The sequence below is a fragment of the Aristolochia californica genome, unplaced genomic scaffold (assembly GCF_029961685.1).
Source record: "Aristolochia californica isolate CCGP_79_NKW_82.1479 unplaced genomic scaffold, dmAriCali1.0.hap1 SCAF_12, whole genome shotgun sequence".
Classification (NCBI taxonomy): Eukaryota; Viridiplantae; Streptophyta; class Magnoliopsida; order Piperales; family Aristolochiaceae; genus Aristolochia; species Aristolochia californica.
Window position 1 is genome coordinate 1,753,149 of NW_027181793.1, and position 25,691 is coordinate 1,778,839.

At 43.2% G+C, this 25,691-nt stretch overlaps 1 protein-coding gene across 1 annotated transcript in view; it reads left to right on the top strand.

The window, feature by feature from the left end:
- Positions 1 to 4,540: 4,540 nt before the first annotated feature.
- The window catches only part of LOC137947053 (UDP-glucose:glycoprotein glucosyltransferase), a 109,443-nt gene continuing 88,292 nt past the window's right edge, over positions 4,541 to 25,691 (top strand). The window contains exons 1-5 of the mRNA XM_068793344.1: positions 4,541 to 5,011; positions 8,148 to 8,594; positions 8,701 to 8,854; positions 9,069 to 9,240; positions 20,901 to 20,974. Of these exons, the coding sequence (XP_068649445.1) occupies positions 4,860 to 5,011; positions 8,148 to 8,594; positions 8,701 to 8,854; positions 9,069 to 9,240; positions 20,901 to 20,974 (999 nt within the window). The 5' untranslated portion in view covers positions 4,541 to 4,859. The remainder of the gene's footprint in view (positions 5,012 to 8,147; positions 8,595 to 8,700; positions 8,855 to 9,068; positions 9,241 to 20,900; positions 20,975 to 25,691) is intronic.

A 25,691-nucleotide genomic window follows, 5' to 3' on the forward strand; every position in this document is an offset into this window, starting at 1 on the left:
TGGTGATTCGCATCTTGCCACCCCTCGAGTTTCCACTGGTGTTCGCCGTCCCCCTCAGAGGTATAGTCCATCTTCCTATGTGCTCTCTTCCCCCTATCTAACCTTTTTGTCTAAGATTCATTTTTTTGTTGAGCCTAAGTCATACAAGGAAGCTGTATCCGATGCAAATTGGCGACAAGCTATTAATGATGAGCTCACCGCCCTGCACCAAACAGGTACCTGAGAGTTGGTTCAACTTCCTCCCGGTAAGCATGCTATTGGTTGTAAATGGATTTTCAAAATCAAAACTCAATCTGATGGTACACTTGAGCGCTACAAAGCTCGGTTAGTTGCAAAAGGATTCTCCCAAACAGAAGGACTTGATTATGATGAGACTTTTGCTCCAATTGCTCAAATGAAGACTATTCGCACCTTGATTTCTATTGCAGCGGTTCAAAAATGGCATTTTCATCAAATGGATGTTAAAAATGCTTTTTTAAATGGTGATTTGACCGAGGAGGTATATATGCGGCCACCACCAGGTCTTCCTCATCCCACTGGTTATGTTTGCCGCCTTCGACGGGCTTTATATGGTCTCAAACAAGCTCCCCGTGCTTGGTTTGCGAAGTTCAGTTCCTCTTTGATCCGGCTTGGCTTTGTTGCTTCCAACTATGATTCTGCCATGTTCATTCGTAAAACTGTTGTGGGGCATAATCTTCACTCTCTCTTTGAAATGAAGGATCTTGGGTATTTACGGTATTTTTTGGGTATTGAGGTTGCCTATTCTCCTGAAGGTTATATTTTGTCTCAATCCAAATACATCTCTGAAGTGATCAGTCGAGCAGGATTGATAGATGATCGGATTGTGGATTCTCCCATTGAACTCAATCATCGCCTTAGCCCTACAGATGGTGACTTGTTGTCAGATGTTACCCGATACAGAGAGGTAGTTGGGTCCCTAGTTTACTTGACGGTAACCCGTCCTGATATTACCTATGTTGTTCATGTGGTTAGTCAGTTTGCTTCCGCCCCCCGTACCACTCATTGGACAACAGTTCTCCGTATCTTACACTACTTACGTGGCACTGTGCATCATGGCTTACTTATGTCTTCCACCTCTGATTTGGTTCTCTCTGGTTATTCTGATGCTGATTGGGCTGGTGATCCGACAGATCGCAAATCTACTACTGGGTATTGTATCTTTCTTGGGAATTCTTTGGGGGCTTGGAAAAGTAAGAAACAATCTGTAGTCTCTCGCTCTTCTGTCGAGGCAGAATATCGGGCTATGGCCACCACTGCTGCTGAGTTAATTTGGTTTCGCCGCTTACTTGAAGAACTTGGCTTTCCTCAACTGTCTGCTACCCTTATGTTTTGTGATAATCAAAGTGCCATTCAGATTACCAAGAATCCGGTTTTTCATGAGCGTACGAAACATATTGAGATTGATTGTCACTTTGTGCGGCATCACTACTTACAAGGCTCTCTCACCTTGCCCCATGTTTCCTCCACATCTCAACTTGCAGACGTCTTCACCAAATCGCATCCAGTTGCTCGTTTCCATCATCTCATAGGCAAACTTATGTTACTTGCCCCTTCATAAGTTTGAGGGGGGTGTTAATGTAAATATGTATATGTAAAGGGGCACATGTGTCTTTTTCTTTGGTCCAAGGCCATACTTGTAAATTCTGGTCCAAGGGCATACTTGTAATTTCTGCCTTCCTCTTCCTTTTCGATAGGGTTTCTAAAACCTGACGGAAACTAAAAATTGGCTGCGAGAGTTTTGAATATACAGAAAAACCTCTCTGAAATCAGGGAGACTTACAATCCCCACGACAATAGAATTTCCAACAACTAAAGTCAATTTTTCATATAGTGGACAATCTTCCTGCCCATACTTATTGGCTTCTCTATGCGCCTACATGAAAAGTTATTGCTTAAAATACTTAAAATCTTGATTAATAAAGCAAGAAACATAGCATTCTATGTTACATTTACAAACCTTTATGTAATCTTGCCACATTGTCTTATTTGCGGTGACTTTTTGGGTTGTTGGATCCCACCCAGAGCTGCTAGTATTGAGGCATGTACTCACGATCTGATAGATTTTTTCACTAGTCCGCATGCTGTTTCAACTGTTCAAGTGTCTTTTGGTTCATTGTGTCCAAATTAAACATATAGACACAATCGTTGAAAAATTCATGTTTCTAGACTCCATTGGGTAATTTTGTTACCCAAATTGACTTGCTCAATGAGCAAATCAAGCATTTTACTATCTTCGTCGCACGTCCATGTGTCGTATGCTCTCTTTGTAGTTTCATCCATATTGTCTTTACCTTTCCTCCTTCCAGCCATCTAAAACTCATAAAAAAGTAGACAATGAATCAAGAATAATTTGTTCTTAAAAAAAAGTAAAGGAGAGGGGAGGGGGAGAACCAAAAAAGGGAGGGGGTTTAAAAATAGTAAATGCCACTAAAACATGAAGTAACATAGTGATAAAGAGAATATAAGGTTAATCTAAGTGTTTGTAGTTGCAACTTTGGATCATTGTTGTACAAATTACTGTAGAATAACCAAACGGGTGATGGACAAACATGTTAGAGCTAGGTGGTTTTGGTCCACCTAGGTTAGGTTTTGTCCACCCCTGGTCCACTGATGGGTTAGGTTGGCTTTTCGCACTTAAAATGACTAGTCTTTTAGGTTGTATTGGCCAGCCTTTTGACATGGTATCAGAGTTGGGCATCACGTTCCGCGTTCGAATCCCGACGGAAGCGGTAGGGAAAGGGAACGGTGGGTGTCGAGGCTAGGTGGTTCCGGTCCACCTAGGTTAGGTTCCGTCCATCCCTGGTCCACTGATGGGTTAAGTACTTGAATTTCTGCTCCCAAACAGACCGATCTTTTGGGTTGTATTGGCTAGGCTTTTGACATGGTATCAGAGCTGGGCACCACATTATGCATTTGAATCCCAGCGGAAGCAATAGGGAACGAGAACAGTGGGTGTCAGAGATAGGTGGTTTCGGTCCACCTGGGTTAGGTTTCGTCCACCCCTGGTCCACTGATGGGTTAGGTTGGCTTTCCTCACTTAAAACGACTAGTCTTTTAGGTTGTATTGGCCAGCCTCTTGACAAAACATTGATGCCCTATTGCTATAATTTTCATACAGAAAAACATACCTATCAACAAGAAGTAGAATTACCTTCTGATCACTCCCAACTTTCGCCTCAACAAAACTTCTTATTGACACACGTAGAACAAATTAAATGGGAGGTTCTTTTAGTTTAAACAAAACACAAAGGCAAAGAGACGAAATCGAGCTCGAAGAAATGAAAAGCCAGAATATGCCATCCTCCTTAGCCTGTTACCAAAGAAAAGCAAACTAAACAAAAAAGAGAAAACCTCTCACCAGATTAATAAAGAACGAAAAACAACGATCCCTCTGGAAAAAAATCAAAAGCAGATAACTCTGACAAAATTGCCACTGAAACCAGTTCAAACAAACCTTACAACAACAATTAAAAAAAACCTAAAAGCATCTGAAACTCTTCAAGAAAGCCCGATCCCCCCAAAAGTTTGCCTCTTCCAACAAAAGCCGAAAAACCAAAGCCCTTTTCTCTCTCCCTACCACAAATGATTAAGAAACTAAAATTTATCGGAACCTCGTAATGCCTAAATCAGAAAGTCAAGAGAAAGTGCCCACTCCTTTTTTCATCTCCTACACCGTGAAAACGGATCGCAGGCACTAACGTCCAACTTACAGAAGGTAGAAACTCTCTCACTAAATGTAATGTACAAACCTGGATCGCACCAACTCCTAAAAATCCACCAAAATCACTTCAAAAGATTTCGAAGACTCACCAAACCCAAACGAGTCTAGGTGATGGATGGAAAAGGGAAGCTATGTAGGGAAATAAATCCAAAACGACATAAAAGGGAACGAGGATATGACATTTTTCTATGTTAGAATCGAGCCGCAGAGGTTGCAGAGGGGGGAGAGAAGTCACCGAAGGTCGTCGGTGCTGGAGACGGCGAGAGGAAGAGAATCAACGAGCGCCGGGGAGAGGTTGCAGAGGGGGCGATTGAAATTGTCAAAGGTCATGAGCGAGAGAGCAGAGTTTTTTTCCCCAAAAATGTTTCGTTTGTCGGCCCTCCCACAACCAAACGTAATTGATGGAGGAAAAGTGAATTCAGAGCTCGACCTTTTGTAAGTGAAATGTATTTTACTTATGCTGGGTAAAATGTGCTAAAACCCGTTAGTGCCTTCTGTAAGTTGGGAGGGAAAGTAAATTACAAATGTAATATACTTTCCCCCGTTTTAGGCATAACGCAAAGAAAAGTGAATTCAGATCAACGAGGGCAAATATATTATATTTGTAATTTATTTTCCCTCCCAACTTACAAAGGGCACTAACGGGTTTTAACACATTTTACCCAGCGTAAGCGAAATACATTTCACTTACATAGGGCACCAACAGGGCCTAGGTAATAACTTACTTTCACTTTGACTTACACTTATACTAGGTATCTGCACTAACCCCCTACTAATTCGGGTTCGGGACTCCTATGGGCAGTGGGCACTAACCCCCATCCTAATTCCAACACCTTTTCTGGGATACGCTAACTCAGAAAGAGATTATCATAGAATTCACATTCATTTGTCTTAAGTGCCTAAAATGTCCCAAGATCGGAATTTTCCTCGCGGAAATCTTCCAAAGGTTCCGACCCCCGGGAAGTGAGGAAGCAACCATTTTGCAATTTGCGGCACCACCGTTTTCCGCCGTTTCTTAAGAGCGCAGTAGTCGAACTCCGAAAAGCCCTAAACCGAACTCCTGCACTGGGTTTATAGATCTCTAAAACGATCATTCTATGCTTTAAAATATCTGAAGATGACGGTTTGTTTGAGATCTGGATTTGTCTGGTATCTCTTAATCGTTTGCATTTTGTCGAATTCGGTTTCGGCAGACAATCGTAGGCCAAAGAATGTGCAAGTCTCTCTTCGAGCGCAGTGGTCCGGAACTTCGCTTTTGCTTGAAGCAGCGTACGTCTTTTTCTCTTTCTTCCTTGTTACAAATTTAGAACGTCTATTTGTGACTTTTAGTTGGTCCGGAGAAATTTAAGAGTGATTCCCCTTTCACGACGAACTCCCCGACATCGTGAAATGTATCCAACGTATTTGAGTTTGGAACAAAGACATTTACTTTAGTTATTTATCTTGCTTTTAGAAGATAACGTTCTGATTTTTTAAAATAATGTAGTTTAGTACCAAAACATTACCAGAAAGAGTTCCTTTATGCGTAAGGGAGAAGCTTTTTGTATTTTCGATATCTTTTGCAGGCAGTTTCTTAGCTAGCCTAAAGTTGAAGAGGCAGCAGATGCCTTGGCTTCTATCTATGTACTTCCTAATTTATCTTCCTGGTTCATGGGAAGCTATTTTGCTCCCTAGCTAATTCTATGTTGGTTTATTGCATATGATTGGTTTTGGGTTGATCTCCCTAATAACTGGTTTTTAGTGAAGATGAGATAGGATTCATTGATCTCCCTACTTATGAATACTGCACTTTCAATCATATCACAACTCAAAACATAGTTGTTAGTCTGGGTAGAACTTCAAGCATCATTTTAAAACTGACTCGGAAATTTGATCTTTTATATATAAATATATTGAATGTTTTGGTCTAACATATAGACTATCAGTTGACATTGAAGTCTTTCATTATTCCCAAAACATGATATTAGCTTTGCTGATGTCTGCAAAATGATTTCTTAAGAAGCAGACTTTGGGTGGATACCTTGGTTCTTATTTATTTATTATTTTATCATGAATGGAACGACAAGGAATACTGATATGTTTTGTTCTCTCATGAAAGACTGGAGTAGTATTAAGAGATTGTTGCTTAGTCATCACATTAGAGAGGCATGAGAAATCTGATTTTGAAGCTATAACATTCCATTACTGATTGTAACCAAATCAATTCTGAAGCTATATGCTGTGCTGCAGGCAGTTTACTAATGTATCCTCAAGTGGGTACCATAAACCTACATGGTGTCTTTTCTTTCACTGAATGTTGCCTTCATGGTATCTTATAAAGATTTTGCAATTTAATTGAATTTGAGCTCTTTACAATTTGAAGAAAAATTGCTAAAAATTCAAAACATGTACACGTAGTTGTAGATGTTTAGGTAAGTCATAAAGTGTTCATTATTGGCCTTGGTGCCTTTGGCTCAATGGTTGGGTTTTCTAATGTGAGGTCTTGGGGTCAGGTCTCACTAGGGGTTGGGGGTTGTAATCAATTTTTTTTAAAAAAAAGTGTTCATTGTTGGTAGTTGCTATTTTTGTTAATTGCCATTCTTTTCCAGAAAGTAGCTGTCCATTTTATTACACAAAAAAATCAATTGTAATTAGGAAGTTTAGTCTTACGAAAATTCTACCAAAGTGATTAGCTTATTTTGGTGAGATCGTGGTAGTTTTAAAGTCTATAAATAGGGAGTGCCATTGTAGATTAATAGACATGGTAAGTTTCTTCAGTATTGAACTTTCTTTTTGAAAAATCATAATTTTTGAAGATTAATACAAGTTTTTATTTTGGTTACTGGAGCACCATTTTTTATTTTTTCTTTTGCTGGAAATTGAAGAATATGTGATTTGAGGAGAAAATGGAGGAGAAAAGAGGAGAAAAAATGGCCTTGAAGGATTTGCCCAGATTTCTGGACTGGTATTTTAATAAGAATAATTTCTGGTATAGAGAAGGTCAGTTGGCAAGTTGATTTATGCCATAGTTATATGGCATGCCATCTTGTTTTCTGGGAAGTGTAAATTGATGGAGCATCTACAAAAGGTTCATCTAGAGGCTGTACATCGAATATTGAGATATATGACGGGAACACCATGTAAAAGTTATTTTATGAGATGCATGATCATCTATAGACTAAGGGATACTTCAGTGCTGAATATGCATGGTTCAACCTGAAAAGAAGGTATGCCATTGGTTATTGCGTGTTTGTTGGAGGTAATTTGGTTACCTGGAAGAGCATGAAGCAAAATGTAGTAGCCTTACCTTGTGCAGAAGTTTGGTCAGTTTTGCAAGAGTTGAGCTTCCTAGCAAAGGGGGTGATGGCTATCCATTGTGACAATCAAGCTGCGATTTTCATAGCTTGCAATCTTGAACTTCATAAATGAACTAAGTATGTGGAAGTTGATTGTCATTCATCCATGATGCGGTAAGGAGGGGTGCAGTGGCCACTGCATATGTTAAATTCGTAGATCAACTTGGTGATGAGTTTACTAAGACTTTGGAAAAAAGAGAATCTGGGAAATTTTGTAACAAGTTGGGGTTTTTACATATATTGCTTGAGTTTGAGGGGGAGTGGTAGAAGAGTAGTTTGGTCATTTCCCAGAATCAGATTACCCCTCTAACTTAGAAGTAAGTGTCATTCAATGGATCTGTCATATGGTTCAAGCTTGAGTTAATTATGAGGTGTAATTAGAAAGTTATGGTGAGTTTAAGTTAGAGGGGCATTTATGTCCTTTTCTCCCATTATGACTTGAGTGACATAAAAAATGAGGGGTTGACTTTTTGACTTGGGCAATCACACTGTTCATCTCTCTCTCTCTCTCTCTCTCTCTCTCTCGTTCTTGTTCTCTCTTTTCTTCCCTATTTCCTCTCCATCTTTCAATTTTAGGCTTATTATTAAATGCATTTTAAGTAGTAGGCAAATATAGAGTTTTAAAAACTAAAAAAATTATTTAAAAAATAAATTGAAAGATGATGATTTTTTTTTAAATTACGTGGTGTAGGCTGTGGACTAGGCATTGTTCCACCCTGCAGGGTGTAGATGGAATGTATATTGTTGAGTAGGGTTCACTTTTTTCACATGATGCCTCAAACCTGCCTTCTGCCATTACTGCATGGAAGGAAGTTGCTTGGCAAGAGAAGCTTTGATCTTCTGTTAACTTATCAATTATATTGTTCAATTTTTGGTTTGCATTCTCAATTGTTAGTTGTACTCTGACTTTTAAGGATATTTATTAATTTTCTAATGGTAATGCAAACATATTGTCAAAACTTCTTTCAGCTTCTGCCTCATGATTTGGTGGAATCATCCTATTTTTTTGTTTACTAGCACTTTTTATATTTAAACTTGTTAATGGACTCTCAATTTTTTTTTATTATCAGTGAATTATTATCTAAAGAATGGAAAGACCTATATTGGGAGTTCACTGAGCTGTGGCTCCAAGCAGAGAACGACTCCACCTTTTCTACAGCACACGGCTGCATTCAGAAGATTGCTAGTTATGGAAGGTCCATTTTGAGTGAACCTTTGGCATCAATGTTTGAGTTCTCTCTGATTCTTCGTTCTGCATCCCCAAGACTGGTAGTCTACCGGCAGTTAGCAGGGGATTCTCTTTCTTCTTTCCCCTTCACAGATGATACTAACTCAGAATGTGGAAATGGGGATATTCACTGCCAAGGTGAAACATCAGACAACAAAAACTTTGACAGTGTGATGGTAAGCATGAACCCCGAAAGTCTCAGAAGGAAATGTTGCTGGGTCGATACTGGCAGTGAGTTATTTTTTGATGTAATTGAACTACAATTGTGGCTTAGCACCAAAGAAGGATCGTAAGTTGCATTGTTCTCTTTTTCTACTCCTTCTCTTGTTCTACTGTATTCATATACACTAACAGATAATAAAGTGAATGCTTATGTAAAATATTATGCCTTGCAGAGCTGTTGTATCATATGAGCAGCCTGAGCTTTTTGACTTTGATCATGTCTATTTTCATTCAAGTTTCGGAAGCCCTATTACTATTTTATATGGAGCACTTGGGACAAACTGCTTTCAAGATTTTCATGTTGCCCTGGTGGAAGCATCGAAGAAGGTTGCTGCATTTGTTATGAATTTGCCTAGTTGCTGTTGTGTGGAAAAAATTCTCATGTTAACAATGAGTCATTCTGTCCCTTCATCCTCCTTGCCTTGCTCTCTCTCTCTCTCTCTCTCTCCTCTCCACTTTCTCTGACTTATGCATGTCTTTTCTATCTTGGTTGCTTTTTTGGAACAAATGCACCCATTACTTACAAAGTATCTTCTTTCAGGGACAAGTCAAATATGTTGTCAGACCTGTGTTGCCTTCTGGATGTGAGACAATGACAGGCCATTGCGCTGCAGTTGGTACAAAGGATGCATTAAACTTGGGTGGTTATGGTGTAGAACTTGCATTGAAGAATATGGAATATAAAGCTATGGATGACAGCACAGTAATGGAAGGTGAGAAATAATACAGATACAACTTTTTCTGTCAATAATACTGATACAATGTTCTCTGTCAGCTATGTTGCACCCTGCATTAGTATGTAATTTATCAATTTATCAGTGATGTGTACTAACAGTTGCAACTTGCAAGTGCTTCAAATTTGGATGTTATCGTTGTTATCATTGATTCCTCGTTGACAATTTGTAGCTTATGCGTTGACTTGCAACAGGCTTGTAACCATGATTAGTGTTGCTTGTATAAAGTCGGATCTTATATCTGACTTGTTTTTACTTTTTTCATCCATATTCATTTTGCTGCACTTATGAATAGATCTGAATATTGTCCGTTCTGGCTCTAGACCCGGAATCGAAGCTGGGGCATAATAGAAGTTCTTGAGAAACAGCACACCTCAATAAGTGCACACTAGTTTATGATTATATCGGTTCCAAGCAATTAGTTGAACTGAACAATCAGTTGCAAATATTTCTTCATAAATGATGTTTCATTTTTTTTTTTTTTTGGAGAAAAGGTGCATTTCATAAAAGCCCGAAGAAAAACAGCAACATTACAAAGGGGGATCTCTCACAGTGGAGGATTGAAGGGAAACCCCTCTTTGGGTAAAGCATCAGCAACGAAATTCACTGATCTATTGACAAGATTTCAGCAATAAAACCATTTTTAAGAAAAAAAACTCCTACAATAAGCAACTTTCAATGAAAAATCTTGAATCTGATGATAATACTGCCAATGACACCAAGGAGGATCTTTTTTCTTCAAGCACCAGCTGATTCGACCAAAGAGTCCCCTGCAACAGGAAGCTGGCCAGCAAATCTGTTACTGATTGATCAGGTGGCAAAGGGGTTGCATATGGGAAGAGTTAAGAAGTAATTGATTAAATAAATGTAATATTTTAATACACATTCTATTAAAAAAAGATTTTAGTACACATTCTATTTAAAAAAAAGATTTTAATTCTCATTCTAAAATCATAAAAAAATTAGTTAGAACAATGAGTAAACTTAAGAAGTACATACACATCTAATAAGATATTGAAGCTGGAGCAGAAATACTTTGTAGTTGAGAATACAAACATGTAGTTTTCCCATAAAGTGAAATTCTTTTCAAACACAATGTGTGATTAGGATTTCATTTGTTTAAGAAGGCTTTAAGTTGTGTTTTTTGAAGAATTAAGAGTTTGGAAATCTCTGTCTGTTTGAATTTTTTTTTTTTTTTTGAAATAGTGCTGAGTTATATTAAAAGGCTCAAAAGAGCAAAATTACAAGGAGGGGGAATCGTCCCAAACAATGAGAGATGGTTGGGAGGTCCAAATTTAGCTAGCCTATCAGTCACAGAATTGGCTGACCTAGGAATGTGATTCCAAATACAAGAAATGGAAGATACAATATCTGCAATAGATGAAATAACTGGCCAATGCCGCCAAGGGGGAGAGGCTGGACTAAAGCCCTAGCTGATGACCACTTTAGAATCCCCCTCAACCAGCAACTTCCCTTGAAAACGGTCTTTGAAAATCTTCAAACCAAAATGAAGAGCAGTCACCTCTGTAGTGTTGGAATTCGTGATGCCAATAGGCGCAACATAGAAAAGAATAGTCTCTCCACTATCCCCCCCTGGCCCGCCCCCGCACCGGCCGGTCCGGGGCATCCTCGAGCGCTACCGTTGATATTCAGCTTAATGCAGTCACTAGGGGAGGCTCCCACTCCGCCTGATCAGAATCTTTTGGGGACCCACCATATCGGCCAAAAGACACCAATTCCATCGAAGGGAGACACCGGTCTGAGGAGCAAATTCCTTTCTGGTGTGGAGCCAGCTGGAAAACATACCCACAGCACAAGAGACTGTACTCTCCAGATTGCTGAACTTGGATTTGAATCTCCGATTATTTCTCTTGAGCCAAAGACACCAAGGGATGTGAGCAAGGCAAGCAGAGAGAAGAAGCTTGCCAATTTTAGGAAGGCGAGTCCTCAACACCATCTGAAAAGTGCTAAATAGATCCTGATGGAGGCCCACTTGAATGCCAATTTTCTAGAACACTGCCATCCAAACTCTCCACGAAAAGTCACAGTGCAGAAGAATAGAACTGACTCCTCACAAATGCCACAAAGGGGGCAGGTACTATCCGGGGCGGTGAAACCTCTCCTGTGAAGATTGTTTGCAGTGAGGTTTTGCTCTCTAATGGCTGTCCAAATAAAGAATTTTACTTTGTTAAGCGCTGAGAGTCTCTAGGCGAGATTTGCTTTGTGCTCTGGCAGACTGGGGACAACTTCCCTGACGTGGGAATAGGTTGAAGCGACTGTGAATATACCACTGATTCTAGGTTTCCAAATCAATTTATCTGGCACTCGCTCCTGGAGGATGGTACTACTGAGACTGGATAGAAGCGAGCAGAAAGCTATAGCTTCATCATCATTCAAGCTCTGGTAGAAGAGAAGACTCCAAGAATGATTACTCCAAGATTTTGCTACCGATCATGAAAGGTCCATAGCAATCCTAGACAGCCCTAGGTATTCCTCAGAGTGGGGATGAAAACCGCACCACTCATAGGCCCAAAACAAAAGAGTCCTCCCATTTCCCGAGTCGAAGGAGGTCACGGGCTTGAAGGTTAGAAGCAACTTATAAATGGATTTCCAAATCGGGGATAGACGGCGGGGAGCACCTCCCTGTCTCCACCAATGCCCTGGAATCTAAAGATAGCAGCACACCGTATTCCTCCACAAATTTCTATGGTTGGCATTGAGGTTCCAAATCCACTTAAGTAGAAGGGCATTATTCATATCCTTTGTAGGTCTTATGCCCTGCCTATCTCTATCCCGAGGTAGACAAATCTCCTTCTACCTGACCAAATGATATCTGAACGTGTCTTCTGAACCTCTCCATAGGAAGCGACGACGAATAGCATCAATCTTTGAGCACACAAAGGTTGGACAATTAATAAAAGACATGAGATAATTTGGCAGGCTAGCCAAGCAAGACTTTAACAGAGTGAGACGACCCGTTGTGGATAGGAGCTTACCTTGCTAAGTTGCAAGTCACTTCTCAAATTTCTCGATAAGAGGGGACCAAAGCCCTGCCGTGGGATGATAATAAAAAAGGGGGAGACCCAAATATGTAGTTGGCGTATTCTCTAGCGAGCATCCCTGGAAATCAACCATATCTCAATGTAATATCCCAAGAGAGTGGTTTTCTTCCAATTTATATTTTGACTCGAAGCCAACTCGAATATACCAAGAACAACTCTCAACTTCTTCATATGATCATGGTGCCCATACCGAAGCAAATGGTGTCATCTGCAAACTGAAGAATCGGAATATCAAAAGCCGCTGAATCCGCTGTGGGGAGATGCCACCCAAATCCCTTGGCCGAATAAATCAGAGAGGAGAGATAATCCACCACCCTTCAATAATTTTTTTACCAAGTGGGTATTGCTGATTCAAATACTGTTGAAGTGAGTGCCCTTCTATTCCACCTCCAAATCTTTAAAGAGCGGCTGCATGGCAAGTTGCTTATCGAAGGAGACTCAAAGACTGTTATCAACTGCTGTTCAAAAGATAGCTCCCCTCCTTGACACCACTGTCCAATCATTGATTGTATTGCTGATATTGTGTCATCCATTCACTGTAATTGGAACCTCGTTCCTAGATCAGCCAATTCTTTTGCTGATTAATTGGCAAAATTCGGAACCTCCTAGTAATCTCTCATTGTTTGGGAAAACTTCTCCTCTTGTAATATGCTCGTTTGAGCTCTCTTAATAAAATTCAGCATCATTTAAAAAAGAAAAAAGATAGTTGGGATTATTTGAGGGTGGATATGTGTAAGCTAATTGTAAATATCTGTCATGCCTAACGTGCGTTGAGAGTTTTCAAATGTGCTAACGTGTGCCGAGAGAAGACGATGAGTGAGCGAAGAGAGAGACGAGCGAGCGAGAGAGAAAAATCGAAAAAAAGCTTTGATCGAGTGAGAGATGATGGATCGACTCGAGAGAGAAGAAATCGGGAGAGTCATTGAGCTGTGAGCGAGAGTTTCGTCGAGAAAAACTAGATCGAGGTAGGCTAGTGTGCGCAGTGTTTCGTCACTGTCCCCGTTGTTGCTAGGTCCTCCTTCCTCACGGCGCTCTCTGCAGGAATTGTGGAGAACACCAACACCTCACCTCAGACCAAGGAGCTCTGATCAGGCCCTTGGAGATTTTGTTTTTGCATGGTTCGGCAAGGTGGACACACAGAATGCCACATTTCATAGCATAAAGAACGCATGACGATGGGCCGCATAACCATTCCTGAGGCCAAACAACTCCGGCTTTGGATGGACACAACTCGCCCGCGCCATCTGGCATTTTCTTCCGCCCCACCACTACCCAACACCAGATCCTCCCATCCACCTGATTACCCTTCTTTGCTCCCGACCCCAACAGCCTTCACCACCCTCTACCTAACACCCACCCCAACAAACCCATCCAATCCATAAATCCTCGACTTCAGACTCTATCCCTCCTCCTTTTTCACCTTTTACCTCGCAAACCCCAACAACAACCCCCCCGACATCGATCGTCTCCTTTGTGCGGCATTGGTCACACTCTGACAGAGGGCCAATGCATCTTGGATTGGTTCACTTGCCAACTGCGTCTGGACTACTCCCCTCTGGCATCTTATCTATGCCCGAGTGAGTGGATTGTTTCGTTCCGCTCAGTTGGCGATCGTTGGATGGCATCCTGGCTCCCTACTTCAGCCACTATCACTTCTGTCCGGGACTGGAACCCTTCCCTGCAGCAATGGAGCCTCGGTCAATAGGTCCAAATTACGGGCCTCCCACCTGAGCTTTGGGAAGAAAGCATCTCTGGCCTCATTGCCAGCCACTTTGGTACCTTAATCAGGCTGGACAGAAGCACCGCTGAACGTCTGCAATTGGACTGTGTCTGGCTCTTCATCTGTCCGAGTTGCGTTCAATCCGCGACAACCTTCCTCCGGCTTGATGCCAGCCAAACACCCCTTTGACTCAGTATCACATTTGGAAATCTTGTGTGAGACTCTCTCTCACTGGTGGTAGCAGCAGCGACACGTCCCCAGGCCGACCTGTAGCCTGATCCACGGCCAGCCCTATAGTCTGCTTGGCTGGCCAGCGGACCCCCCACCTCCACTGAGCTCCCAGACAACCCCCTACCCCTATGCCTTTGGCTGCCTATTCCATCAACCCCCCACCACTCTGACACTTCTACCCCCCACATGGCACCACATCGATATCAGGACCCCCCTCCCCCTTTGCCACTTGGCCCCCCTTTTTTCCCACCCTGCAGCCCCCCCTCTTGGGATGGCTACTGGTGCCTCCCCTACCTGCGCTTCTCAGCCACCCTTGTATCACCTGCCCCCCACCCTCTCACTCCTTTATAACCACCCACTTAACCCCCCTCCTGCAACCAGAACCCTTCCTCCCCACAACACCCCCCTGTCTCCACAATTATTGCCCCACCCATTGCTCAGATGGACCCCCCTTCCCCGAACCTGACCCTCCCAGACCCACTTCCCCTCCCTTGTTCGACAACGAATCCTCCTCATCTATGATCAGTCGGCCCAAATGCCCCCTCCCCTTGGTACGGGTTCTCCGTCTCCGATGGCCACCTATCAGCGCTAGTGCCGCCCTACCGCTAGTGCTCACTTTTCCCTTCCAGGGGAATCCAGCTGCCCTCCCCTCCAGTTAGGGGATATGGTCCTCAGAGATTCTTGCATTCCTTTGCCGATAGATGGAAACCGACAATTTTACTTGGCTCTGCAGACTGAGCGAGATTAGTTCAATGAAGAAACTTGGATCGTATCTCCGAATTGGCTAGAACCCCTCGGGAGGCAAGACTGCCTCAGGAGTAAGCAAAAAAGGGAATAAATGATTGTAATCTCTTGGAATGTAAAAGGAATTGGTTCCTCCCAAATGCAAGCCACTGTTCGGAATCTCCTATCGAGTAGTCGTCCTTCTATTGTGATCCTCCAAGAATCCAAATGTCAAACTCCTTCTGATGCTTTTGTTCATGATCTTTGGTGCTATAATAACTTGGAATGGCTTGCGATTAATGCAAACGGATCCTCTAGAGGTCTTCTCCTGCGTTGGAACTTGTGTGTGGTTGAGGTGTTAGATCATTTGATTGGTTCCTACTCTATAGGAATCAAGCTCCGTGACAGATGCACTAATTTCTCTTGGGGTCTGGCTGGTGTTTATGATCCCACCTGATATCGGGAGCGTCGCTCCTTCTGGGTTGAGCTTACTGATCTTCTAATCTACTGGCCCGTACCATGGCTTCTTATTGGAGATTTCAATGCCATTCACTTCTGCAATGTGAAGTGCCTTCCATGCTCCCAGAATTTCCACCACCACGAGGCAGTTTGCAAATTTTATTGGCAGCTTCGAGTTGGAAAGGATTTACCTCTCTGGCAAGACGTTCACGTGGTCTAATGGGCAGAGGCCTCCCATCCCGTCTAAGATTGATCGCTTCCTTCCCACCAGTGATTGGCTCCAGCTCTACGGGAACACTTGCGGTTTGGTTTTGAGCCATGCTGGCTCTGACCATTGGCCCCATTCAGATTGACACCAAACTTGACAAATGAGACCCCAACTATGATGGCTGGTCCCTCCCGTGCAAGCTGAAGCGCCTCAAAGAAAAACTCAAGTCTTCGTCCTCGGAGCGTCGCCTCAATGCCACCTCTCACAAGTCCTCTCTACAGTCTTAGATTGCTGCCCTTGGTGTGATTGAGGAGCAAAGGAGCCTTACCTATTCGGAATTCTCCAGCCGGGTCTCTTTGCAATGCAATTTCTAGATTTTTCTTCATTCCGAAAGGATTTAGTGGAAGCAAAAGGCCCGCTTCAAGTGGTTGGCTGAGGGCGATGCCAACACAAAGTTCTTTCATGCAATCACCTCGACCCATCACAGGACTAATCGGATTACTTCCTTGTCTATCGACAATGAAGTAACTCAGATAGGACCTCTATTACTAATGCTCTTCTCAGTTTTTTTGCAGATCTTTACAGAGAGGAGCGCCACCATCGCCCCCGCCTTACTAGGCTCCATTTCTCTTCAATTTCTCCCACCTTGGCGGCTTTCATTGAGCTTCCCTTCTCGGACTTGGAGATTGAAGATGCGGTATTAGGTCTCCCTCGAGATAAGGCCCCAGGGCCTGATGGGTACAATGGGGAATTTTACAGAATTTGCTGGCCTAACCTGATATCAGACATTATTTCCATGGTCCGCAGTTTTTATATTCGTGTAATCACCTTCAAGAGTGTCGGTGCTTCTCTTATTGCCCTAGTACCTAAGAAAGCTAGTGTTGAACATCCTCATGACTTTAGGCTGATCAACCTTGTCTCAAGTCTGTACAAAATCATTGCTCGTATCCTGGCTGGTCGTCTTAAGTTTATTCGTCTCACCATCATCCACAAGGGTCAGAGTGCATTCATTAGAGGTTGGGACATCCTCGATTCAGCTATGGCAACTCACGAGATTATCGACCACTTTGTCAAACTGGGCCTACCTAAGTTTGTCCTCAAGCTCGATCTCGAGAAGGCCTTTGACCGGGTGAGCTGGTCCCTTCTGGACGGCATTATGCAGCGCATGGGCTTCAGAGACAGATAGAGATTTTGGATTCGCAGTTGCATCTCCTCGGCTTCTTACTCTCTACTTCTGAAGTTTGCGGTTTCTTCCAGGGTTCTCGTGGCATTCGTCAAGGAGACCCCCTCTCCCCACTCCTCTTCAACATTATTGTTGAGTACTTGTCATCTATGTTCTACTCTGCTCGTAGTATCGGTTGGCTTGAGGCTGTTTCTGACCAGAGTTGCTTTGACATTCCCTTGCTTCAGTTTGCAGATGACACTATCTATTTCGGTGTTGGCACGTTTGATCAGATCCGCAACATTTAGGCCATCCTTGGCCTATTTGAGATTGCTTTTGGTCAGAAGGTTAACTTGGGGAAGACAACCATCATGGGCTTTTATATTGAGCCTTCCCTTCTTTAGCACATGGCAGACACTCTGGGATGCTCGGTTGCAGTTACCCCTTCTCACTACCTGGGTCTTCCTCTTACTGACTGTCAGCCTAGGATGGGATTATGGGCCCCAGTCATTGAGCGGTTTGAGCGGCGACTGTCGACTTGGAAGGGTAGGATGCTCTCTAAGGCGTGCAGATTGGCTCTCCTCAATCCGTCCTTGTGGGTATCCCAAACTATTTTCTCTCTTTCCTGCCATGCTCCGCCTCCATCAGTCGGCGTTTTGTCATGATCAAGAGACACTTCCTATGGCGTGGCATTGGAACCGAGTTCCGTTACCACCTTGTCAGTTGGGATGATGTTTGTATACTGAAGTCCTTGGGCGGTCTTGGGATCAGACCCACCAAGGAAATGGGTCAGGCCTTGCTCCTTAAATGGTTTTGGAAACTCAACTCCCCCTCGAGAGCCTCCTGGAAGCCTATGGTGACCTTTAAGCTTCGGCTTCTTGGTGATAGATGGATTACCGATGGTAACAGACGCCACCTCTCTCCTATCTAGAAGGCCATGTTCATCTCTTTGTCCCTTTCCCAATGCTATTAGGTTCTTCCTTGGGGATGGCTCTAGCCTTCGCTTTTGGACTGATTGGTGGTCGGACGATGGTCCTCATGCCCCTTCCCACCCTGTTCTCTTTTAGATTACCTCTTGTCATGACCTCTCGGTCTTTGATGCGTGGAGGAACGGCTCATGGGATCTTCGTATGAGACGAGGTCTTACTGATGTGGAGGCCATATCTGCTTGTGATATGATTGATGGTCTAGACAATGTTAGGATTTGACCACTGGTGACTAACTGGCTGATCTGGCTCCCTGATGATAGCGGACACTTCTTTGTCTGCTCGGCCTATCGTCACCTTATGGGTTGGAAACAACCTCCCACCCTTCACCAGGCTGCTTTGCTTGGAGGCTCTTGGCTCCTCCAATGATGAAAAATTTCCTTTGGAGTGCTTGCCGCAATAGGATTCTCACTACTGACAATCTTATTAGACGTGGAAACACTGCTCTTGACCATCTATGTTCCCTTTGTGGGGTGGTAGCCGAGACCATCGGTCACCTACTCCTCCACTGTGCTTTTGCCTAGAAGGTCTTGACCTCTATGATTGATAGCATGGGCCTCAGTTTTTGCATCCGCCTTGACTTGAGCACCATGTGCCGTTTCTCAACTGACTCGTCTCCCTAGCCTCGGTGAGCTTCTGTTAGCTGCTTGTGTTGTTTATATTCCTTGGTGCCTTTGGACTTAAAGGAAGCTCTGCCACTGAGTTGATTTGCACTGCTATGGGCCTTATCTCTACTTAGATTTGCACTCAAAAAGAATTTGGCTGTCTATCATGTACCCCTTGGGGGAATACTGGAAGATCATTGCACAAATGTCCATTCCCACAACGCCCGCCAACCCCCCCCCCCCCCCCCCCCCCCCAGCGCTCGCCAACCTCTCGGAGCACGATCCAGAGGGAGCCCCATAGCTACTTTCTCAATTTCTCTACTAGAAAAGGGGAGCTCAATAAGACTGGCAGTTGTAGCAGGGATGGCCATAAGATTAACCCGCTGAAAGAAGGGTCGAGCGGTCTGACCTTTAGTGTAGAGATTTGCAAAAAAACTCACAAGATTGTTAGAAACAAGGGCTCTGTCCGAGGTCACCATTGACACAGAGCGATGTGATACGATTGGCTCTTCTCTTGGTAGTGGCCACAACATGAATTTTTTTTGTATTGGCATCTCCCTCTTGAAGCTATTTGAACTAAGCTCGTTGCTTCCAATGCACTGGATCTCAATAATTGAAGGCATGCAACTTCCCCTTAAGAGCATAGTGCTAAACCAATTCAGCAGAGGTCAGGCTTCTAGATTCCTCGTCAGTGTCAATGATAGCCACCTGAGCAAGGGTGGAAGCTTTCTCCGCTGAACATGAGGACTGGCATTCAAGGGCCCAAGAGCGCAAAAAGGGCTTGAGAAGCTTGAGTTTCACTGGGAGGGACCAGCCGCTTGGTCCGACAGCAACAATCCTCCTCCAAAAGGATTGGACTGAAGAATCTAATGAGGGGTAACTGATCCAAGCATTGTTGAATCGGAATGGCGGGGGGCCCAGCTGCCGAAGTGAGTGTCCACCATGATCGGCCAATGATCTGAAACTGCCCGGCTAAGCACTATGCCAGTAACATTGTTATAGAGACACAACCAATCCTCATTGGCGAGAAACCTGTCAAGCTTTGAAAGCACAAGGGGTTGCCTACCGTTTGGACCAAGTGAAGGTCTTTTGGGACAAAGCAATTTCATCGAGCTCCCAACATCCAATGAATTCAGCAAAGAGCCTCATGGAGGTAGTGATCCTCCTTGACGGCGGGGACTTCTCATGCTAGAATCGAGTGACATTGAAGTTGCCAGTGAGTAACAGAGGGACAAACCATCTTTGGCAGACCGGCAGGAGGTCGTCCCAGAAGAGGTGTCTCTCGCTATGTCTAGTAGACCAATAGACCCCCACGAGACACCGAATTAGATTTTAACAACCTACAAAAGAAATAAGTTTATTTATTTATTTTGACATGGTGATAATTCATTAAACTGGAAAAGGGAAGAAAAACTCAAACCCCAAAGGGAACAGAATTCCCAATTACATGAATAGATCTATGAATAGTAGCCTTAGTTGTTTTACCGAATTAGATTTTAACAACCTACAAAAGAAATAAGTTTATTTATTTATTTTGACATGGTGATAATTCATTAAACTGGAAAAGGGAAGAAAAACTCAAACCCCAAAGGGAACAGAATTCCCAATTACATGAATAGATCTATGAATAGTAGCCTTAGTTGTTGTTAGGGATTTGCTCCTTTGTCCTTTGTAATTTTCTCTGTTAATATATACATTATTATTATTTTTTTTTAAAAAGAAAGAATAGCAGCCTTAGCGAAATCATTAGTTGGACGATTAGCTGATCATACGACTTGATCCCACCTTACGTCAACCCCAAACAAAAGGAGAAAAGGAACAAGCAAAGTTTGCAATAGCTAAAAAGATGCCCCAAGCAAAGTTTGCAAAAGAGAAAAAAGATGCCCTAAGATTGTAGGGTTCATGTTACATGAATGTGTTATGGTGTAGTACTTGTGCTATAGTTCACTTTTTTTTGCAGTAATACATCACTTGTAACAGATAGCAGCATGGATGACCCTTGACTATCTCCAACAAAACAATAGGCAGGCCCAAATCACATCAAACATTAGAGTATACCATATCAAAGATACTGCTTATACCGTTTGGTCTTTTAGGTTTAGATCACTTGAGAACTAGGTAGGATCAAACTAAAAATGATTATATTGTGTAAATAAGTTGGTTTGGTTTTCTGAATGGGAGATTTATGTGTGCTATGTTTTTAATTTGGTATTGTTTTGTGTTTTTTTCTTCTCCCTAATGATACTTCCCATTATTCTAAACAAAAAGGGTGACCCTTTGATACATTGTTTGTCACCATTTGTTTTTGTTTTTTTGCACATTGTTGGCAAACTTTAAATAAAAGATCTGCACTGAACTAAATCCATCTTTTGAACTCATCTTGGTAGAATGTTTTGTTTATTCTTCTATTGTGAAGCGAAAGCTTGATTCTATTGTTCAAGGATAACAAAGTAATTTTGCAATTTTTAATGTCATTTTTATAGGTGCGACTCTTGAAGATCCTCGAACTGAAGACTTCAGCCAGGAAGTTCATGGGTTCATATTCTCCAAGATTATGGTTCGAATCTTACTCAAAGTTTTTGTTTGGAGTCATTTTGGTCATGAAGGTTTGATGAGAGTCAGCAATTCCAAATTTAACGAGAACAAGCCAAATTCCAAAATTCACATTTAAATGGGAGGTGATCAAATATGCTTGAGCCTTGAGCTCCTTGGTAGCCAATCTATCATATAAGTTGGCAATTCTAGGAATAGGACTTAAATTAATTGGGAGATATTTTATTTTTATTTAAAAAAAAATGATGAGAAATGCGTTAAGAGAAAAGGATGTATAATATGCAAACGAAGAAAAACTACTTTCACCCAATATGATGTTGTGAACCTGAATTTTGTAAGAGCTAGAAGAAGAGAGGAGAAAGGAGAAAGGAGAAGAAGAAGAGGGAGAAGAAGATGGAGAACGAGAATGAGGAAGATAGAAATGACTAGAGAGGAGAGTGTTCAACAAGGATCCTCCTCTAAAATTTCTTCTTTTTATAAAACAACAGCTTACAAATTAATCATCATGAAACTACGACTTTTCTAATTGAAACTATCCTAATTTGGACTTTCTGGGTCCAACAATGTACACCTAGTCAAAACTTGGCCAATTACTTCATCTATTGCAGATATTGTATCTTCCATTTCTTGCACTTGGAATCATATTCCTGGGTCAGCCAATTCTGTGGCTGACAGGCTAGCTAAATTTGGAAACTTTCAGCAATCTCTCATTGTTTGGGATGGTTCCCCCTCGTAATCTTGCTCTTTTGAGTCTTTTAATATTACTTAGCACTATTTAAAAAAAAAATCAATCAACAATCGCCTCCAATATTGTATCTACTGGTTTGACACCTAGTGGACCAATTTAAGTCAACAATCAGTAATACGTCTCCTTTGAGAAATTATAATGCCTGATTTTCCTCGAGCCACTTCTATCTCTAGAAAATATCTAAATAGTCCCAAATCTTTGTTTGAAAATGTTGCCTTAGATGCCTCTTGTTCTCTGCAGCACCTTACTCAGCATCACCTGAAATGATGTTATCACCTGAAATCGCTCTTATCCCTCAAAAAAAGAAGGGGCAGAATCCAATTGACTATATGCCAATTAGCTTAATCTCCAGTCGCTATAAATTGATTGCTGAAGTCCTTTGAAGAAGGTTGAAGAAAAAGTTCTTCCCTGGATCATCAATTAGTCATACAGAGCTTTCATTGGTGGCTGGCTGATCCTTGAGTCAGCTTTGATAGTGTATGAGTTTGTAGTTGAATACAAAAGAAGGGGAAAGGAAGGAGTGATGTTGAAGATCGACATGGAGAAAGCCTTTGACCAGGTTAATTGGGAGTTCCTCAAATTTTTTCCACAAGATGGGCTGGCCATAGGTGGAGGCATTGGATCAAAAGCTGCATACTTTTCCTACCTTCTCTATTTTTATAAAGCTGCATACTTTTCCTACCTTCTCTATTTTTATAAATGGTACTGGAGTTTTTAAAGGATCTAGAGGAGACCCTATATCCCCCTTGCTATTCAATATTGTCAGTGAAGCTCTTTGCTCCTTTTTCCAAACAACACAGCAAAACTATTGGATTTTGGGATAGAGGAGACCCTGTATCTCCCTTGCTATTCAATATTGTCAGTGAAGCTCTTTGCTCCTTTTTCCAAACAACACAACAAAACTATTGGATTTTGGGATTTGGTTTCAATGATAGCTCACTCAGAATGTCTTTATGGGAATTCTCTGACAACACCATCTGTTTTTGTGACAGCTTTCAGTTTGAAAACACTTCTATCTCTATATGAGATGATAGCAGGGCAGAAAGTTAACTAGGCTAACTCAGGGCTCTATGGTGTGAATGTTTGTCATGAAAGACTAGAAAGGCTGGCACATATCCTTCCCTTCTACCCACCTCGGTCTACATTTCTTTCATGGTAGGTCAACTGAAAATTTATGGTATCCTATTCTTGAAAAATAGAAAAGCGATGGAGGGATTTAAAATGAGAGCGAGCGCACTCGAGTGCGTCCGAGTGTAAGGGGGTGGCACCGCCAGCTACCGGCCCGTGGCCCTAGCTCACCCCACCTTAACCCACCTTGCCGGCAGCCCCACTGTTGTCAACTCCGACGCCAGTCACTGTCACTCCAAGCTCGTGCTTCGAGAGACGAACATAAATAGGAAGGTCGTCCCTTCCAAAAGCAGCAAGACCATTGGACGAAGGCCAGAAACTTCTGATGCCCCACTAGCGAGCATCAAATGCCCCCCGACAGAAGATGCACACTGTTTGGACCACTATTTCCCAGCGATGGCGACAACAACCTTTTTTCCTTTTCTCATACGGACAATGCTCAGTGATTGTTGAGCGAGTCAACCCCACCTTTGGACCAATCATTCGCATCAATTCGACCAATGGATCTAATATCCTTCATCTGCATTCCGTTGGTGGCCATCTCGGCTTTCGTTTAGTAGTTAGCTCGCATCACCAGTGCGGAAAAGGATGGCTCCTGCAAGCTCTGGTCTGGCAACTTCTTCTTTTTCTTCTTCTCGGTGACCACCTACTCGGGTCGCCGTGAGTGCCGGATCACCCAAAGCCGAGGAAGCACTATTCTTACCCGTCTCTTCATCCTGGAGCAAACTAACTGCGGATTTGGCTGGAAAGAACTATCTGAGGCCTTACGGAGCTTCTCTCTGTCCTTGCCTCTAGCGAGTGAACTGCAATCTTCGCGACGCTCCCCACCGGCCTTCCCCCCACTTACCTCCGACCTCCATCACAGATAGAAACCGTCCCCGACTTCAAAGCAAGGCCCCACCCCCATCGTCCTGCCCCCTTCAAAATTCCTTGAACCTGCATGTACACCCCCTCCCACCAAGCCTCCAGAAAAGCCATCCGAAATCATCCACCTACCTTCCAACCTCCTTCGCAACGGGTGATTAGTGTTGGAGCGCTCGGTCGTTGTCAAATCCAGTCCCGATGTTGAAAAACATGCCATCCTCCAGTGGTTGAACACTAAATTGAGCCTTCAATATACACCCAGAATCTCTTACTTGAACTCCCAATGCTGGCTTGTCCATTTTTGCACGCATCTGGACAAGGTGGCAGGCCTCTCCCTCCCTCCCCCTCCCCCCTCCCTGGCGTCATCAGCATCTCGGAGTGGCTCCCTTCATCTCCGCCTAGTCAATTTGGCCAATGGGCTTCCATCCTTGGCCTACCGGTTGAGCTTTGGCAATCCACAGTCTTCTCTGGCATTATCGCCGAATTCAGGTCAATCATCGCATTGGACTCTGTCACTGAGCACTGGCACCGGTTGGATGACGCCCGTCTCCTCATCAACCCCCTTTACCTTTGCAAAGGCCAGCACATCAAGTGCACTGTTGTTGACAATGCCCGGTTATGGGTTCGGATCACTTTCAACACTATGGCAGACTTCCGACATGGGGCAAATCATCTTTCAGATGAGCCAGCTCGTTTCACATTGCTCTAGACTCCTAGCTCACCGAGGCCAGCACCTTTACCTGTTTACTCAGCACAGGGCATTGATCCATCCTCACCTCCAGATTCTAATCCGCTGAAGAAAACACGACCCTCCTCATGCAACCCTGGCATGACCAGCGATACTGCCCCTACAGGCCCCCTGACATAACTGCCCCCCTGCCATCCATGCTCGCCTCTTTTACCCCCCATCCATGTGTACCAGAAGGCCCCTCACCCTCCTCGCCTTCTCCCCAAGAAGGACCTTTCATGTGTTCACCAGCCTTCTGACAGTCCCCATCTACCTCCAACCGACAACCCTCCCACCTTTACTCTGGAAATAACCATGCCATTACCGTCCCCCCACCCCATCCCCCCTACACACACACACACACACACACACACACACACACACACCTCTGCCACCTACCAGTGTTGTACCTGAGGCCAGCCTCGGCAGTTGCTTCAGAGTGAGCCAAGTGTGCAAGCCTGTTTCCCCCTGTGATCTAGAAACGAGACTTTTGTATTTTCGGAGCTTGGTGAAAGATCCAATGCTTCGTGGAGGCGTTACGGACTGAGCGGCACAAGTTCAACCCTGAAATTTGGGCCTAGATGATGGAGTTAGCAAAATTGATGGGCCTCCCTCCATGCTCCTCTTGTAAGGGGGTGGCCTGCGTAATCTTGTTTTTGTTTCTGGTTTAATGAATTCATCTCTTTCTCAAAAAAAAAAAAAGAAATTTTTTTCAGCAACTTTTTAGTTCTGGTTAATGGAGCTCCTAAGGTTTTCTTCACTAGTACGCATGGGATTCATCAGGCATGACCTTTTTTCTCAATACTATTCAACATTATAGGAGAAGCCTCAGCGGTCATTTTTAAAACAGGAATCCAAGCTGGCTTGTAGCATTTTGTGCAACCGTCTAGGCACTTTGGGAGGAGAGGAATGCTTGAACCTTTGATTGTAGGTCCATTCCATTGGGGGTGTTGTGGAGAGAATGATCCACTATACTCTCTATTGGGCCTACAAGCTTCCAAGTTTCCAGTACTTTTTTTTTTTTCCGTAAATGATGCTGACATTTATTAGAAAGAAAGAGCTACATCAAGAGAGGGGGTGGGGTCCCAAACAATGTGGGATTGGAGGGAGGTCCCATTTTTAGCAAGTTTATCGGTAAAAGAATTTACCGATTCGTTTACATGGCTCCAAGAGCAAGAAATAGCAGATACAATGTTAGAAATGGAATGCAAAATTGGCCAGTGACGCCAGGGAGGAGATACTGAGCCCGAACAC